This window comes from Rhodamnia argentea, chromosome 8 (genome assembly GCF_020921035.1).
Source record: "Rhodamnia argentea isolate NSW1041297 chromosome 8, ASM2092103v1, whole genome shotgun sequence".
Lineage (NCBI taxonomy): Eukaryota > Viridiplantae > Streptophyta > Magnoliopsida > Myrtales > Myrtaceae > Rhodamnia > Rhodamnia argentea.
The window spans coordinates 14,993,355-15,013,736 of record NC_063157.1 but is presented as its reverse complement, the minus strand read 5'-3'; the positions used below and the strand labels follow the sequence as shown (position 1 = coordinate 15,013,736).

Here is a 20,382-nt window from a genome sequence, read left to right as displayed (position 1 = left end):
CAAGCTAAGGTAGCCTCGACCAGCGCACATGGGCCTCGGTGCTCGCCAAAGGCTAGCCCTCGGGTAGGCAAGGCTCGATGAAGCCATCTCTTTCGGCCTGCAGCTAGGCGGTGGTCGACTACCTGCAACGCAAAAGAGGAAAGTAGAAAAGAAAGAAGAAGAAAGGGAAAAAAAATAAACTATAAAACTTACTAAGAATGTCAAAACATTATAAAAATATTTAAAAATGCCCATATTTGCGCCCACCTGCAATGCAGAAGAGGAAAGTAGACAAGAAAGAAGAAGAAAGGAAAAGATAGAAAAAATAAATTATAAAAATTATTAAAAATGTCAAAACATTATAAAAATATTTTAAAAAATGCCCATGTCGGTGCGGCTATGCCACGTGTGACGACCGACGTCCACTTCAGCGATTTTTGGCTAAAATTGACCGGATGGACTTAATTGGCACAAATGCAAAAAAATTAGGACTAAATTGGCACCAATAAAAGATTTAGGAATAAATTGTCATAAATACAATAAGTTTATGACTTTTTTTACACATTTCCTGATTTGTGACATTTTAGGTCTCAAGGGTTATATATAAGGAAAATGTTATGGATAGTTCCTAAATTTTGGCTCAATTTACAACGTTACTTTTAAATTTTTAATTTGTTCAATGTGGTCCTTGAATTAATCCTAAATATTCAATCTAGTCCTTAAACTTTATTTGTTTAATCTAATCTCTCAACCGTCAATTTCAAAGTCAAATCATTCATTCAATACTATTGACACTTTTCAGTGCTATCTTTTTAATACTAATTACCATTTTGGTCGTTATAAATAATATTATAATTCCATTTAAGTTTGTTTCAATTTATGATCTCTATCATACTAAAAAGTATAATCTCATTTAGAGTTATATTGAATTCAAATTCCTTTTTTTTTCAGAGAATTAAAAGTTTTCATAAAAGTATTAATAACTATATCAATTATCTATAGATTACCCCCACTTATATTGACCTAAATCTTGGTCCTAACTTTTTAGATAGATAAAATATTCAAGTTTTTTGTTTGGCGTTTTCATAATTTAATTTAATTAATTATGTAAGTTAGGAAATTTAAATAGTAGGAATATCATTACAACTCTAAATGATATTCTACTTTTACTATTATAGAGATCGTGAGTTAAAATAAACTTAAAATAGAACTCTCACAATACTTATAAACACAAAAAAAAGGTACAAAAAAGTAATAAAAAGATAGTCATATTATTTTTGTTAATATAGGAAATGGACTAAATTAAACAAATTGAAAGTTTAGATATTAAATTGAATATTTATGAATAGTTTGACCACATTGGACGAATTAATTATTTAAGGATGACATTGCAGATTTTGCGAAAATTTAGAGACTATTTAAGTCATTCTCCCTTGTACATATACAAACAAAGCTCCAAGAAGACCCCTCGAATTTTGGAATACTACTCTAACAATAGCATAAATTATGTCGAATTCATTAAAATACACTAGTGTGATTTTAATGTTTTCTTGATCACTTTTTCTAAAATTATGAAGTTGAGTTAGTGGTTAATGAACTGAATCTTGTGTCGATTAGATGCGACCAAAAAAAAAAAAAGATGTGCAACACAGGTCTAACTTGTTATGCCACTTAGTGTCACTTGTGTGATGATGATGTACACCTTATGATTTCTTTCAAATTTATATCATTTTGCATGTCCTTCACTCATGCCATATTCGATTCGTATGTCATACTGCATTCCTTTCACACATGTCTTATTTGAAATGCCGCGACAATTTTCTTGTTATTCATTCATGCCATAGTTGATTTTCACGTTATTACGCATGTCAGCTTCTCAAATTATTTTGAATGTCATTCAAACATGTTGAGTTTGATCATCTTGCATGTCATTCAAGTATGTTATATTTGATTACCATGGGATATGTGCATATTCCATTAGAAATTCACATCACATTGAAATGTCACGCTCAATCATTGCATATTTGATCGCTCATCACATTCACCATTTCTAAGTCATATCCGAGTGCTTCATATTCGATTTTGATTCCACTCATGTCATATTCGATATCTCTTTTTGCGTCGTGAATCATGCATCACATATTTCAAAATATACGGACACACAATGGAGTTGCCCGTTATACAGGATGATGTGATCTTTTTCTCCGATTGCAAATCGGCCCAAAAATTCTATTTTCAAAAGGAAAATTCACAATAAATACAAATTATTGCTTAATCAAAGAGTTGTGGTATCTTAGCCGTTCCCTCGCATAATCAAACTCACAAACCTTATAACCTTTGATTAACATGTATAGACCAATCATTTTATACATGTCATTGTCACCTATATGGCTATATCAGCTTAGATATTCTGGGTGTCCAGTCAACTGAGATTAGAAATTTCAAGCTTAACATGGTCGTTAAAATTTCATACAATCACATCCAGTGGACTAATTGTTAATTTTTTTTTCTCTATATTTTTTGGCCATCATACAAGCGTATGTATGATGTGATGTATTTTTTTAAAATGACAAATAATAGGATTGACCATGCTTACAATAACCTAGGGCATTCATAAATCCAATTTGAAACAAGATAACACAAACAATTGACGATATGCCCCTACTGGATGATATATTTCAAATTTTCCTCCTTGCTTGGACCATATGGGGATAAGTACACCATTAGTGCCATAACTTGTGTACGGCGTTCACTTAAATACCATAACTTTCAAAACGTTTACTTGAATACCATAACTTTCAAAATTAATTTATTTGAATGTCACGTCGGAGCAAAATCGTTCACTTAAGTGCCACAATAACTTTTTTGACGTACCACGTTAGCTTTTCTGGCATCCGCGTCAATATGACATTCAAGTAAACGATTTTTGAAAATTATGACATTTGAGTGAACATTTTGAAAGTTATAACATTTAAATGAGTGCCGTACAAAAGTCATAACATTTTTTATGTAGTTTTCCCGGAACATATGATTCATCTGGTTCCAGGAAGCAATTCAACTCGCAACCTGAGAATCCCCAAAATTTTGGGAAATTAAGGAATGGGGTGGGTTGTCTCATTGGATGTCCTTTTGTGCATCACGCCTCACTCCCCAAAACAGCAGATGCAAATGCGCTTTTCACTGCTCGTCCTGGAGAGGTGAATTGAAACCCCTTTTCTGAATCTTCGATGTGGGGTATCCTCCGGAAGAGAGATGATTGGTCGGTCCCCCTCAGATTCTACCAATTCTAGGGCATAAAAATTCGATCTTTGGTCCCTCGCGGCGTTCCAATTTCTTCCCGAGTTTTTATCCCCAAAGCAAGACGCCCCCTTCTCTCTGTTCTCCACATCTCTTTTTCCCTTCCCCTTAGCTCTCGCCCTCAGCGCGCGGCGTCCTCCCCCTGATTGACGGCGATTGGAAATGCGGACCGACTTTTGATGTGGATTCTCGGCTTCTCTTTCCGGGTATTCTTCGAATTATCTGCTTTCGATTCGTTGGTTTCGCTTTGCTTTTATGTCGTGCAATTCGTTTCGGGTTATGGGTTTGTGGGGGGTATTTGTCTGGTTCCGCGAATCTGTGCTTATGGAGGAGATGGGGGCATTCTAGGGTTTTGCGGGATCGGGTGTTTTTGGTTTGGCTGTGGAGAAAATGGAAGTAAACGGAAAGAAGAAGGAAGGGCATAAACGATAGTATTAATGCTATTGTTAGTTTTGAGTATCTGAGATGAATAGATCTTAGCGGATTAGTGCAAAAATCTTACCTTGGATATTGATTTTCTTCCTAGGTATCTGGTTTTTCTTGGTGCATGTGAGATTAGAAGTTTTTCAGTTGCGATTTCAAACTCAATAGTACAGTATGAAGAAGTTTCTTGGATAGTGTCGGGTATTCCTTAAGCGAATCATGTACGTCAAACCACGATCTTGTTTAGTTTACCTATTATGGGATCGAGAGTCAGATGCAGGATGAAATTCTTTCTCTTGAACTTCTGTTTTTCCTGAATCAAACTGAAGGTCATGCAAATGAACCTTTTCGTTTGTTAGTCGTCGTGAGAAATGAAGTTGTGTTGTATTTGTAAGACTTGATTTCTGTTTCCAGGGCTGTGGTGATCTCAGGATGACGTGTGCTGCTGGATATTCACTGAATCTGATGGATAACCTCTTTCGATATCTTGTGGTTGGATTCTTGTGGATTCCATTCATGACAGTACTTGTGAGGGGTCTCTGTGGTTTTGTGGACTGACGGATCGCTGCTTGAATAATTGCGTATTTGCTTTGACTTGTTTCGTGAGCATGTTAGGGAGATCTTTGCTCTAACTGTTGATCTAGAAGCACAAGCTGGAAGGAAATCAGAAAGCAAAAATTGTCGGAGCTGCTCTTTTAACGGTACTGTCAATGGAGAGTCATCGACCATCGACATTGTTGTCCATGGACTCTGGCTTTTTGTCGCACGATGAATTGGAGAGAGAGATAGATGGATCGATCATCCATGGAGGACCACCTGATATCAATCTCCCTTTGTCAACAAGGCCTAGTCCACTTCCTCTGGCTTGGAACGACCCCTGTGATATTTTAGATGTTGGTTTGGGACCCCAAATTTATGAAACAGAGATGACTGTTAATATCCCTAAGGTGGGGCGTAAGAGCAACAAGCGCCTTGATAGTGTGTGGGGCGCCTGGTGTTTCTTTAGTTTCTACTTCAGGCCTGTATTGAATGAAAAATCAAAATCCAAAATAGTTCAGGACCGTAATGGTGTGTCAGGCTTCGAGAAATCGGACTTGCAGCTTGATGCTTTCTTGGTTCAGCACGACATGGAAAACATTTACATGTGGGTTTTCAAGGAAAGGCCTGAAAATGCTCTCGGGAAGATGCAGTTGAGAAGTTACATGAATGGGCATAGTCGGCAAGGGGAGCGTCCATTTCCCTTTAGTGTGGATAGGGGTTTCGTACGTTCTCACAGGATGCAGAGGAAGCATTACCGTGGCCTCTCCAATCCCCAGTGTGTTCATGGGATTGAAATTGTACGGACACCCAATCTTGCGGGTCTTGACGAGCAAGAGCGGAAGAGGTGGATGGAATTGACTGGCCGAGATGTAAACTTCTCCATCCCTATGGAAGCCAGTGACTTCAGTTCCTGGAGAAATCTTTCAAGCACTGAGTTTGAGCTTGAGCGGCCGCTCCCTCCATCAAAGAGCAACACAAATCACCAACCTAGGAAGTTGCTCAATGGCTGTGGTTTAAATCTGTCTACCCCTCCATCAGACCACAGCATTGGTGACGTAGTGGATATGTCACCTGTTGGGAACAAAAGGAAGAAAGACTTTTTTCAAAATGGAAATAGCGAGGAGTTAAATTTGTCAAATGGTTCTCATTCCGACAGAGGTTTGGATCTGAAAATTCCCTCAGTAGAGCCTTCATGGTATAATGAGTTTACTGGGGTCATGAAGAATGTTTGTGGCCCTGCTACAGCAGCAAAAACGATATACGAAGACGACGAGGGGTTTCTGATCATTGTCAGCTTGCCTTTTGTAGATCTTCAGAGGGTAAAAGTTACATGGAAGAACACTAATTCCCATGGGATAGTGAAGATATCCTGTGTTAGTACAGCTTGCATACCATTTATTTCAAGACAAAACAGGACCTTCAAGCTAACAGATCCAACGCCGGAGCACTGCCCTCCAGGGGATTTCATTAGAGAGATTTCCCTACCAGCCCTCATTCCAGAAGATGCTAAGTTGGAAGCATATTGTGACGAGACAGGAACAGTGCTTGAGATTATCGTGCCCAAGCATCATGCAGGACCTGAAGAGCATGAGGTTCGTGTATGCTTCAACCCCTCTTCTTGGAGTGATTGAGCATTGGTCGGCTGAGGGGAGGGGATTAATTTATGTGGGGTTTGGTATTGTTGTGGTTAATGCTTCGTTGTTAACCTAGTTAATGTCATAAAAGACATGGATTGGAATTTGTAATCTCTGAATAATATGCATGTGCTTGTACTTTAATTACTATTGATTCTGAATTTTCCATAGCTTTATGCATTCTTTTAGGTGAATCCTCTGTTGAGAAGGTGATGAGGCAAAGTAATTTCAAAACTTTCGCTTAAAACAGCTCTGAGGTTAGGATCTTTGACCTAGGCCTGTCAAAAAAGCCCGACCCGACCAGAAAATTTAGGGTATTTGAGGGTCGGGCGTTAGTCTTCTTCGGTTAAGGGTCAAGTGTAGGGTATTTTGACAATTCGGTTCGGGCCAGAGTGGGTTCGAATTCGTTTGGCCTTTGTTTTTTTTTTAATCTCCCAGATTGAAAAGTACGAGGCCTAAATATAACATCCACTGATTGCAACCCTCTCTCTCCAATTTGAGAAGTACGAGCTTTAACCCTAACCTCTGCTATCGACACCTCAAGCTCTCCGGTTTGATGTTTTCAACAAGCAAGGAAAAAAAAAACACTGCAACTCGAAACCCGAATTTGTCCGACCCGAAGATTTGAGACATACAATTGGAGTATCGGGTCAGGTCAAGCGCAGTTTTATTTAGATTCGGGTTGGGCTGGGTATCATGATACTTGACCCGACCCTTGACATCCCTACTTTGACCTATCTATCAATGGATTTTTATTTTACAAGAAACTACATTGAGACTAGTGGTGAGTGGTTTTAGAGTTGTTTCAGGTTCCAACTAGAATTTATTTGTCGAAATCAGTTTTTCAATTTTTGGAACCCGAATATCGTAGAACCCATCGATTCTATTATCCGATTTTCGGTTCCACTCTAGAACCATGTTCATCCATCAAATAAACCAATTATCGACGAGTGGAGGAGAAAATCGCATTTTGTCAGCTCACTTCTTTTCTAGATTTGTCTATCAACTAGGGGTGAGCATGTTTAAAGGTAGAACCTGGAACTTGGTACCGAACCAATGGGAAAACCGTCCGATTCCATGTTTCAATGTATGTGGGGTAGGTTCTAAGTTCTAAAAATTAGGGAACCTATTCAGCCAAGTAGGTTCTAGTTCTAGGTAGGTGGAACCTGTAATATAACCTCTAACAAGTTTTGTTTTTTTCTTTATATATCTTTTCGCCAAATCCTACGATATTCTATGACGTTCAATGATGATAATGAGTGTGTAATCTGGAACATTAGTTTGAACTTTCATTTTCGGCGATATTTATGACCAAAATCTTTATTTTGTTAATTTTTCATATTTATTCATGGGTTTAAATATGAGCTATGATCAGCAAATTGTAACAGCAAATAGTAGCAATTAAAGGTGATGATTCATTGTAATCGTTCAATTAGGAATACTTTTTGAATCAGTAAAGACTTTGGAACCAACAATGTAAGTTGTGAAAGGTAAGTTCTAGGTTCTAAGGTATGTAGGTAGGTTCCAGATTTTAGAAAATGAGAAATCTGTTCCAATGGATAGATTCCAGGTGAAACCCGTACGGAAATTGAAACCTCTCACCCATGTTATCAACGATCTTAGAAACCAAGAGGAAATCGTTCCTCGCTCAAGAGACAAAAGAAGAAATTTCATGCGTACTTGCTTATACATGCCGATTGAATTGAAAAATTGAATGTAGGAATACCCCTGAAAAAAGGGTAGAATTTGTCTTAATTCAAAGGTTGCCCTAAAACTCTCCCAGGCATACCCAACTAGACGGAACTCGTGCCTGTGCAGATTGTTGTACGATTTAAGTAAATTATGATATTATAAACATTTAAGCGTATAGAAAACTTCACATATATAACATTCCAATGTTAACATGACAATAATTAGTTTGAGCAATTATTTAGTAAAACAGTTAACGTGATTTTTAGTAATCATTTCGCTTCCTACTTACTATTTCTTAAACGCATGTAATTTATGTATTCTTATTTCAGCAAATATACTTGTAAACTAATTTAAAACAGCGTGTTAATATTAAAGTAGAAAGTATCTAAAATTGGGAACTGGACCACTGGTCCAGTTGGTCCGATTTGCTCACCTCTAAGAAGGACAGAGGTATTAAATAGGGAAAGTGTCAAAAAAGTCTCAAACTTGTTGCATTGAGGCCAATTTAATTATAAACCTTTAAATGAACCAATTTAGTCCTAAACCCGTTATATTTGTACCGATTTAATTCATCCGGTCAATTTCGGTCATAAATCGCTAACATAGACGCTAGCTATCCTACGAGGCGTAACCGATGCTACATAGACAAATTTCACAATTTTCTTATTTATATCTTCATTTTGACCGACAAGGGCCTCCAAGCCCTCACCAGATCTTGCAAGGGCGTTTCTCACTCGATTCGGCGAGAGTCAAACCCTCACTACCTTTGGCAAGGACCGCCCTTGCCCAGGCGGGCAACCCTCATTGGCAAAAATGAAAAATGGAAAAAAAATTCAGAAAAAATTTAAAAATTATCCATGTTAGCGATGGTCGTAACACATAGGATGGATGACGTCCATTTCAGTGATTTCCGACCAAAATTGACCGAAAGAATTGAATTGACACAAATGCAAAAGATTTAAGATTGAATCGACACCAATGCTATAAATTTACGACTTTTTTATACTTTCTCCGAATAAATAGGTAGAAATATGAGTGAATAGTGCGAATAAACTACTCCAAGCGATTGCAATGATCCATTCCTTGTAAATTGAAGTTGTATTTGTATATGTCATTCTCATAGGCAACCCTTAAGAACGAGATTTACTTATTTATTTATTCGTATGAACATACTGGAGCATTCTTGTACTTTCGGGTCCCGATTCGCGAATTGGAATTGCGCCTTATGTAATGTTCAGTGCTTGGGAACATGTATGTTCTGCATGGATCGATCAAGATCGTCAAAAGTTAGAGGTTACTTTACGTGGTACAGATATCCCCTGCCCTTTAACAAATGAAAATACCCTTGTTTTGTGGAGGAGTTTACACAAAACCACATCCTATCGTAGACCCCTCCGCATCTCTCTCCCTTAATTCACCTCAGCCATGTCACACCTCCTATCGCCTAGGAAGCATCGACCCTCGACGCCTTCGTGTTGTGTTTGACACTCTCCGACATATTTAGACATGCGATAGACACGTGGTCGGGCGCTCTAGACACGACAGTGATACGTGAGTCCAACATCCCAACAAGTCATTTCGACAAGTATAGGGTCAATTTTAAGCATTTTTTTATAAATTAGAGGTTAAAATATAAATTTTTGAAAAATATATATTTAATCATATACCCAATCACCCCAAAATTAATATATCTAGCTAGCGAAAAACAAAATCTAACCGTGAGTCATTAATAAAAGAAGAAGAAAAAGAAGAAAATTACCGTTGATATTTTATATGAATATGATAACATGTCAGGATTATCTAATTTTTTAAAAATGACATGTCGAACTATCATCTTATATCACTATATCGGTATGGTACTACTTAGCCTGTTGCTACTCGGACTATGCCGCCATAGTCTCCTCGTAATCATCACCTGTCACCCGTGGTTGTCCCCCACCATCAACGACGGTGACCCTTCTCCCTTGTGCCTCCACTCCTCTGTCCATGAAGACTGAGGTCTTCGAGCCTCAAATCCGAGGTTGTCGTCGAGCGGTGGAGGAACGATCGAGCCCGAAGGTAGAGAAGAGAGGGGGAAGCAGATAATGTGTGTTGTGCATGTGCATGGGCAACGTATTGATAGGGGGAGAGATCCAATGGGAAAAGATGGAAAAGGATTAAAAAAAAAAAAAGTGGTATAAGAAAAGGAAGAACAAAGAAAATACAGCAAATTCAAAACGTTACATGTAAATTCTACAAATTCAGAGGCTTTTTGCCTATTCGATTTGTTGCCCTGGTCGTTGGCGATGATCTTGACCCGGTCATGTTGAAAGATGCCGACGCACGAGTACGTCATCCCCAGGTCGATGCCGATCGCCGGCCCCTCCCCTTTTCCAGCCATCGATTCCTTCTCTCTAAGAAAAATTGGTGCGAAAGCAGCAACGTGACTGACGGATCGCCGGTGATGTTAGTGAAGAAGACCGTTTCACAGTAAAGAACGTTTGTGCTGTTGGGAGAGGGGGCGAGAGAGGTTTTATAAGACTTGCAAGGGAAGCACGAACATTCGAGAATGTTCGGATGGTGGAGCGGTGGCCGTTGGATCTGAGATACGCGGACGGCGAAGGATAGGTCCGATCGAGCGTCTGCTCTTCTTTCATTCTTTTTAATCCAACACCTAAATTTTGATTTTCCTTTTTTAAATCATTTATAAAAAAAATCAGGAATTAAATTTTAGTTCCTACAAAAAAAAATACTCTAAGGCGGTTTCCATTTGATTTTAGCATGCATTGCATTGTATTTTTTTATTAAACTTTGGAAAATCAAAGGCGCATTATGAATATATATATATATATATCAAGAACAGAACAGTGATTTTTTAGGGCGTGAATTGAGAAGAGAATAAAAGAAAAAAGACCTAAAAAATGTACATGATCAATCAAACAGGGATTCGGTCAGAAAAGGATAACATATCTTCAGCAAAAAGAAAATAAAAAGAAAATAAAAGGAAACAAGATCTAATCTCTTTTCTTCGGAACCCAAACCATTCTCGCCTACAAAAGGGGGCATTAATTCAAGTCTTGGTGAAGTTCAAATTAGGAAAGTGCAATTCTTGCGAGATGAGGTAAATATTTTTCTTTCCTAATCCGCAACTTACCATATAATCGAAAAAATCTGGAATATTCGATTAGGTAAAGATTTGAATTCAATCGTTAGCCCGCAAGATTAACAATTAAAGATTAGATTTAGATATCGCGAAATACTCAAATTGATTGATATATATCCCCTTTCTTGTTTTGATTTGAATTGATTGATTGCATATCTATTTCTGAAATATATTCGTCGCATAATGTAATATTTCAAGAATTCTAAAAGATTTAAATTCATTAATCGCCTTGTCAAGATAAAAATTGCATCTTTTAAAATTAGCATCATGTAGATAATTACATATCTAATCCATCTTGTGAATATTTAGGTTAGATTGTATTTTCCTTTAAAATTACATCTCTAAAATGGTAATCCATGTTAGAAATACTTAATCTTTACTAAATTAGGGCAATTTAAATCCTAAAATATTTGAGAAATAAAGTATTTTGGCATAGTTTTACTTAGGAATGTAATTAAATCCGAAAATTTTAAAAAAATTATCATTCATGCCATGCATTGCATATAGTTTATGTGACATCCCGAAATTTTGACGTCCGTAAGAAAATTCAGGAATTCCAACATGGAAAATAAATTTGGATCTTTGTAGATTTAAGAGACGATAATTGGTTGTTCTGAGACGTCGATCAGAAAAAGTCAAGTTAAAATAGTAAATCGTCGAGACGTAGTATCGAGACCCTTCGCGCTTGAGCCTAGATTTGATTGAATCCTGGTTGCAAGATTTCTAAAATTGCCTTCAATTTAGTACCAGTAGTTTAATGTACCCCAAATAGGAAAATTACCAAAACACCCCTAAATATTATACACTAGAAGACAAAATAGGGAATAGTTAGATTTGAATTATTTTTGTGAGCCTCCCTAACATCCTTTCAGCCGGCCCCCCACTTTACGTCACATCTCTCTCTCTCTCCTCCCTCCCTTTCGATTGACCGTGCGATGACCCCTGCTTTTTCTTCTTCGTTTCTTCTTGGTTCTTCTTCTTCCTCTTCGATTTTCTTGGCCCGACAACCTCCCCTTCACACGATCACCACCGTTATCACCACCTACACCACCACCTTGCCGCACCGTTGCCCATCCGTGTCGTTGCCGCACTATCCATCAACCCCGTCGCCGTGTCGGGCTCGGTAGTAGCCTCCGAGCCGAAGACCCAACAGCCCTCATTTCCTCTCAACTGTCGTCCCCTCCACTAGCCATCACTTCCCTCCGTCGGTATCGGCTGCCATTGCCTCACCACCACTCGACCGGTCCCCGAGCTCGGCCACCGCCGCTGGTGCCGTTGAGGAATTCATGCTGTCGAGAAACCCCGACCGGGCAATCCCCGTTGCCCTGCAGCCACCCCTGCCCCACCTCGCTCGAGACCACTCGACCCGGCCTTGACACCGTCCCGCGCGAGTTACGCCTCCGCTGGCTACTTGCCCGTGAGTCAACTTGCGCTCCCTCCGCCGGCCACTGTCCTCGGAAGCTCGAGACCCTCCAACCGGACCCGAAACTTCAAGCTACCAAGACCCGAGTTGCCGAAGATCCTCAGCCATTGTTCCAAGCCACCATGGACAGCCACTGCCCGACCCAAGCCCATAAACCGTGAACCACGAGAACCCCTTCAGCATGCCATTGATCGATTCAACTAAATCTATTGTCATTGATCCATATATTCTCCCTCCATCATAAGGCTTCGTCCATTTGTCCCTTGGAATTTGGTTACACAATGCAGTCGTGCATGCATCCATACCCCTAATTTCGTTCATGATGCAATCAAACTTTATTTGTTGATTCGCGTAAGTTGTACATTACAATAATAATTAGTACTTCGTTCTCAAATATTGTGGACACGTATTTTCCTCAAATTTTAAAATTGCAAAATTTACTCGCTACCTCAATAATGTCACACCTCGCATCCTTGCGAGCGTGCGAACATCCCTCGAGTCCAGTCATTCACTCGCGAATAATCCCGGGAACACTTGACGAACGATGAATACGCGAGATGTAATGCGCATGCGGAAGAAAATGAATAATAAACCCGCACAATAAAACAAGAGGACTCAAAAGGCATAAACAACCACACATACTTGGTCATCACATAACATAATACTTAGTTTTCACACATAGATATAAAACACGATTACAACGGTGGGTTCGGACTAAGGTGATACATGGCATCAACAGAAGATGACACCTAATCTAGGTCAAACTCCTCAATATCTAAGATGGTACTAAAAGGTAGGTATCCAAATTGCACCTAAGGGTCGGACTCGTCATCGATAGTGTCGTCAACAAGGGGAGGGCACATAGGGCAAAGCTCATCTCATGAAAATTCTCATCATCTTCAATCTCCGACTCATCGACCTCCTCGTGCCTCGACTCCTCGAGATCTTCAGGCTCGGTTCCCTCGACCTCCACGGGCTCTATCTCGGCATCTAACTCGTGATCCGGCTCGTCGGCGTCCATAGGGTCCTCTACGGCGGCTCCCAGCTCCTCAAGTCCTCCATCAATGTCGGGATGTCCGGCCACGGGAATCTCCGATATAGGTATCGACTCCTCTACGAGCTCCACTTCTGCAGCTCCTACGACGGGAGCGTCGGGTCTCATGGGTCCGGCAGCCTCGAGTACATCGTCAGGAATGACCTCATCCCTAAGGGGTCCAAAATGTGGCTCCATCTCTATGTATCCATGACACAAAGGTAAAGGGTTTCCAATGCTCGCCTCTATCGTCCACCCATAAAGTGCTCGCTCTCCGATAGTACGTCCGATCCGGTCCTACTCGGTACTCGGTAATGACAGGCTCAAACTCCTTCAGGAGCCCAAAAATCCTCGGCATCGTAATGGGTCAAGGTCTAGGGTCTAGAAAAAAAATGGATCCCGCGACGGGATGAGATTTACATCTCGGTGAATCGAACGTAACCCTAACCTAGTCCATTAGTACCTCCGAACAATTCTAATCACATCAATCAAGGTAATGCAACCTATGTGATGAACAAGGCAATTATCATGACAAATACAATAACGGAGCATGGCATGGCACTTAAGTGTTTTAACTTCAATTCAAGTCAAACCCAATTCATAATTAAGGCAAAGCTTCATACTAAGGCACATAAGCACACAAACTTGGCCATTACAATTTCTTTCTTTCAATTGTCTCGATTTCAAATATATATACTACAATGAGATGATTCGGTCAATATAACGACTCTCGAGGCTCAAGGCCCTCGAGATGATTCGGTCGGTTATACGACTCTCGCTTGCGAGATGATTAGGTCAAATATCAACTCTCGACCCTCCAGCTCCTTCGAGATGATTCGGTCAATATAAAACTTTCGTGTCTGGACCTCGATATGATTCGGTCAATGTAGTGACTCTCGACACTCCAACTCCTCGAGATGATTCGGTCGACTACAAGACTCTCGAGCCGCAAGACCTCGTCGGGTCGGGCCGGGATCAAACACCCGCGGCGCAATACATTGGCCAATTAATTATGATATTTTTTCTCAAGACATCACTCTCCGAACAATCACACATGTTCAGTCCTTTAGCCCATTAATCCAGTCAATACAACGCATCAAGTAACTTACACAGACGGTTACACATATCCCCGGCCAAGAATATCAAGTACGACTAACACAAGTCAATTGGCCCACGTTTCCTTTGTAGAAACCGAATATTAAGTATAACAAACCATTTAATCACATTTTTCTTTTAATGGCCGAGCACCCACAATTCACTCACCAAACTACCGCTTGATTCACAATCACCAACTCGTGACCGCACACAACTAATACACATTCAAGTTGATTGGTTTATTAAGCCTCATTACGAATCAAGCAAGACATTTCGATTCCTCAAGATTCATGGTGCTCTAAATGTCCATTTCCGGCATAATCACTTTTTAATGCAAAAAATCAAGCATAACAAGCTCAAGTTCCAAACGAGGCAAGCCTACGCATATTAAGCCTCAACTCGGCTCTAGCATAACACATATAACCGACCACATTTCATCACGTAAGGACCATTGAACCAACACAATATCTCAAGCACAAGTTCGTCATATCCATCCCGCAAAAATCAGATTTTTGGCACCATCAACTCCTCCATAAAACAGCCCACCATCTCTAATTAATCCAACCCTAAACGAACCTTAGTAACCTAACGTACTAGGGAAAGGTTAGGAACAACTCACCGAAGCTCGAGCTAGCCAAAAATCAATCCAAGGAGGGCAGCAAGGCTGCGGTTCGACTTGGTCCAGCAATGGGCAGATTCGGTTCTAGGGAGAGCACGTCGAAATCAGTCAACAAAACTCACTAAATTTCATCATCAACCTTAAATACATGTTACCTCATGTCTAAACTAAGTTCAAGGAGTGTTTTACCGAAGAATGAAGTCAAGACAAGTCCCCAAACGGCCTAAAAATCTCCTCGGGTTCGGACCATATCCGGGCAACGACCTTTGTTGCTTAAAAAGGCTCTATAGGACAAACAACTTGGTGGATTTGGACGTGTAATATGTCATTGGAACGGTAAGAGAGAGAGAGCTTTCCAATGAGTAGTGGCTCACTGGATTTAGACAACGGACAACGGATATATGGCCGAAACAACAAGCGGCAACGGAGCTGGTCCGACGAGCAACTAAAGGAAAAAAGAGAAGTGAGGGAGAGAGGGATCTTGGTTGGCCAAAGGAGGCAAAATGGAGGGGGAGTGAAGTGTTCCAAAGCCTTCTTCAAGTCAAAAGAGTGTGTAAAGAGTAAGTGGGAGTTGGTTTTGAGATTTTATGACATGTGATAAACTTGATTGAATGAAAGACACTTGAAATGGCTAGTTGATGTAAATAGTGAAAGTGGTTGGAGAGGTTTCAAGTCTTGATCAACTCTTGTCATCTTTGTCTCTTACTCACAAAATCTTAAGCTTGAATGACCATTGAATGACATGAATAGTAAGAGTGGGTAGAGAGTTGTTCTTATTGTACTTTGATGGACAACTTGAGGGACAACTAGATTGCCTAAGAAAGACAAGGTTGAATAACAAGGAGATTGACTTGTAAGGGGAAATATAATATTGTCATCTTATCCAAAAAGTCAAGAGCACATGGGGAAATGATCTTCCTCATTCTCGGCCATTAGGGGTTAAGGGTAAAATCGTCGTTTCGCAATTCCCATCGAACTCGCTTGTTTCCAAACTCTTCGGAATGATCCCTAGTCTAGTTTACCTCGATGAGACGACGTCCAATTTATTATACGTTGAAACCCCAAACTCTCGACGACCAATCCCGAAGTCAATTTAATGCTCAAACTCGTTCGATTTCCGATTTCAATGCATCTTAAACTAACGGGTGGCTTTTTGGGAGTAACGCTTATCGACCCGTGAAAATGTCACGTTTAAGAGTTACTCGATCGGTGGCGACCTTGGTTGTCATGTAATTGCAAAGGTCAATCGCTAGCTCAAAAGGACGCGATCGTCAGGAATTGGTTTAGGTTAAATTCGCAAATTATACAATGGTTGTACGGAGTCACCCGTGTACCAATCGTATAACGCTAGCAAACCGTTCTAAGATCAATTTCAGATCGGCCTGTAATGATTCAAGATATTCCCTTGGCAATCCTTGTGGTCAAGGTACCATCCACAATCGAGTTCTTTAGTCCACGTACTTAAATCCCAGTTAGCCTTTCCCCTTCGGTTAGTTAACTTAGAGTGATCGGATCTGAGCGAGATTTGGTTGAAATACATCGATAAATACTTCTTTCATTTATAAGCTTCGAAATGGGGTCGAAATTCAGAATGTCACAACTCTTCCCTTCTTACAAAAATTTCGTCCTCGAAATTTACAATACAACTAACTATTCAAACAAATGGGGGTGTTGGCGTCTCATCGCTTCCTCGCTTTCCCAAGTGGCTCCTTCAACCCCATGGTGTTCCCGCATCACTTTAACTAGTGGAATTGTCTTGTTCCTAAGCACCTGCTCTTTCTTGTCTTCAATCCTTATCGACCTTTCTACGTACGACACTCTGTCATCCACTTCAACGACCTTGTGGTCCAATACATGGGTCGGATCTGGTTCATACTTCCTCAACATTGACACGTGAAATACGTTGTGAACCTGCGACAGACTTGGTAGCAAGGCAAGTCTATATGCTAGAGTCCCAATTCGTTCCAATATCTCGAAAGGGCCTACGTACCTTGGGCTTAGCTTTCCTTTCTTCCCAAATCGAGATAGTCGTCGCATCGGCGACACCTTGAGGAATACGTGATCCTCTTCTTGAAATTCCAAAGGCCTCCGTCGCTTATCCGCATAGCTTTTCCGACGACTCCGGGCTGTTTTCAACCTTTCCTTGACGACCTTCACCGCCTCGACCGACTGTTCGAGTAACTCTGGACCCATTATACTTCTTTCACCAACTTCGTCCCAACATATTGGGGTCCTACATGCTTTACCATACAATGCTTCAAATGGTGCCATTCTGATGCTCTGTTGATAGCCGTTATTGTATGCAAACTCTATTAAGTGCAACTGTTCTTCCTAACCTCCTTTAAAGTCTAATATACGGGCTCGTAACATGTCCTCAAGAGTTTGAATTGTCCTTTCGGATCGCCCATCGGTCCGGGGATGATAAGCGGTACTATATCGCAACTTGGTTCCCATAGCCTCTTGCGAGCTTCTCCCGAACGATGCGGTGAACTTTGGGTCCCTATCCGATGTGATTGTCACTGGTACTCCGTGCAGTCGGACTATTTGATGCATATACAACTCATCATACTTGTCCATGGAAAAGTCTTTTCTTACTACCAGGAAGTGCGCAGATTTAGTCAATCTATCCACGATTACCCAAATCGAGTCATGACCCCTTTGACTTCTCATCAAGGCCATAACGAAGTCCATCGTAATGTGTTCCCATTTCCATTCGGGAATTTCTAACGGTTGAAGCAAACCTCCGGGCTTACAATGTTGTGCCTTCACTTGTTGGCATGTCTAACATCTAGCTACATGCTTAGCAATATCCACCTTCATTCCGTTCCACTAGTAGTGTTGTCTTAAGTTCCGGTACATTTTTGTGCTACCCGGATGAATACTATAATTACTTCTATGAGCTTCCGAAAGAATTCTTTCCCGTAGCTCTTCATCCTTGGGCACGCACAATCACCCACAAAACTTCAGTACTCCATCCTCGAATACTTGATACTCAAGCTTCCTCTTTGCTACATCCATTTTTGTGATCTTTTGAATGTCGGGATCCGTAGATTGCAAGGCCTTAATCCTTTCTTGGATTTCCGGTTCTACTCTCAATGTAGCCAATAGGTTCGACAGATGGTAAACTTCAAACTTAAACTCTGAATCTCTTATCCCTTCCAAGAGGGTCCATTCCTTGATCATCAAGCGCGCGATGCTAGATATCCGGCTAAGCGCATCCGCCACTTTATTTGCCTTTCCGGGGTGATATAGGATATCACGGTCATAATCTTTAAGCAACTCTATCCATCGACGTTGTCTCATGTTCAATTCCTTTTGGGAGAACAAGTACTTCAAGCTTTGGTGATCTGTATAAATTTCAAACTTTTCTCCACACAAGTAGTGTCTCCAAATCTTTAACGCAAAAATTATTGCTGCTAGCTCCAAATCGTGCGTTAGGTAATTCAGTTCGTGAGGCCTTAACTGTCGTGATGCGTAAGCAACAACTCTCCCATGTTGCATTTGTACGCACCCTAATCCCTTTAGCGACGCGTCACTATAAACTTCATAGCCTCCAGAACCAAAAGGAATAGTTAGGATTGGTTCGGTCGTCAATCTATGCTTAAGCTCTTGGAAGCTTCTTTCGCGCTTATCTGTCCACTCAAACCGTGTGTCCTTCTTTGTCAACTTCGTCGGATGAGTGGCTATCGAGGAAAACTTCTCCACAAATCTTCTATAATAACCCGCTAATCCCGGAAAACTCCGAACTTCCGTAACCGATGTTGTTCCGGGCCAATTTGTAACCGCTTCGATCTTCGAAAGGTCTACCGAGATTCCATTCCCAGAGATTACATGTCCAAAGAATGCTACCTCATTTAGCCAAAACTCGCACTTGCTAAACTTAGCATAAAGCGAGTGTCCTCTTAACGTCCGTAGCACAATCCTTAAGTGTTGCTCATGCTCTTCAGAGCTCTTGGAGTAAATCAAGATGTCGTCAATGAACACGATGACGAACCGATCCAAAAATTCCTTAAACACTCGATGCATCGGGTCCATGAAAGCAATCGGAGCATTGGTCACCAAACGGCATGACCGTAAACTCGTAATGCCCATATCTCGTCCTAAATGCGGTTTTCGGTATATCCTCTTTCTTGATCCTCAATTGCCGATACCCCATTCTTAAGTCGATCTTAGAGAACATTGATGCTCCTTGTAATTGATCAAATAGGTCATCTATCATTGGTAATGGATACTTGTTCTTAATAGTTACTTGATTCAATTGCCTATAGTCAATGCATAAGTATAATGACACATCCTTTTTCCTCACAAACAAGACCGGCGCTCCCCATGGAGACGCGCTAGGGACGAATAAATCCCTTGTCTAGTAGTTCTTGCATTTGGACCTTTAGCTCCTTCAACTACGGAAGGGACATTCTATAAGGTGCCTTTGAGATCAGCTCTGTTCCAGGAGCTAACTCGATTATGAACTCTATTTCTCTTTCAGGTGGCAATCCCAGCAATTCTTGCGGAAAGACATCGGGAAAGTCGCGCACCACGGCTATATCCTCTAGCCTCGGTTCCTCCTTCGTGGGATCAACTACTCGCAGCCTAAATAAGCTTTGCATCCTTCGTCTAATAGCCTAGTCACTTCAAGTGATGAGATCAAAGGGACCGAGGTCCCTCCTCGACTCCCTACAAATTCAAATCTAGGGTGACCGATTGGATGGAACTCGATCACCCCGCTACCACAATCCATAACAGCTCTATGCTTACCCAACCAATCCATCCCAATTATGACGTCAAAATCAAACATTTGCGGGACGGCCAAGTCAATCAATTCTTCCCTACCACCAATGACTATTTTACGGTTTGGGCACCCAAATGAGACTAGCACTTTATCCTTTAAAGGGGTGGTAACATGCAGTACTATATCCAGCGGTTTCAATTCAATTCCAACTAATTCAGCAAATTGCATGGACACAAAAGAATGCGATGCTCCGGGGTCAAACAAGGCATAAGTAGCATATCCACATAAAGAAATCTTATCGGTGACTACGCCAGGCGCATCTTCCACCTCCTTGCATGCCACAGCATACACCCGTCCTTGAGCTGGCGGCCTATTCATATTGGCCGGTGGAGTAGCTCCAACTTGCGGTCCGGGTTGGGGTTACGACGGTTGGAATTGGGGTCCCATAATCTGTCGTCCGCATTCCCTCGCACGATGACCCATCTCGCCACACTTGAAGCACGCTCCCATCCGACTTGGGCAAGGTCCATTTCCATGCTTCCGTCCGCATCAACGACGACTTGGGTTATTCCGATAAGCGGGTTTCCCAATACCCTTCTTAACTGGAGGGACAAACCTTCTGTTATTCATCATCGGCCTCTTGCCAAAATTCCGATTATCTCCGATAGGGTTGAACCGCGATCCAGAAGCGGCAGCCCTTTCTTTCATATCTCTTTCGATCATCTAACCCCTTTGGTACAGCCCATCATAGGTCCTTATGTTTAGGGCTATCATCCGGC

At 41.0% G+C, this 20,382-nt stretch overlaps 2 protein-coding genes across 2 annotated transcripts; one reads left to right on the top strand and one right to left on the bottom strand.

Moving 5' to 3' along the window:
• Positions 1-3,069: 3,069 nt before the first annotated feature.
• Positions 3,070-6,040, top strand: LOC115726143. The gene is made up of 2 exons (XM_030655893.2): positions 3,070-3,482; positions 4,114-6,040. Exon 2 carries the CDS (start codon positions 4,410-4,412, stop codon positions 5,868-5,870), a length of 1,461 nt encoding a protein of 486 aa, XP_030511753.1. The 5' UTR covers positions 3,070-3,482; positions 4,114-4,409; the 3' UTR covers positions 5,871-6,040.
• Positions 6,041-16,527: 10,487 nt separating this feature from the next.
• LOC115726158 lies at positions 16,528-17,148 on the bottom strand. The gene has a single exon (XM_030655915.2). It carries the CDS (start codon positions 17,146-17,148, stop codon positions 16,528-16,530), a length of 621 nt encoding a protein of 206 aa, XP_030511775.2.
• Positions 17,149-20,382: the final 3,234 nt, after the last annotated feature.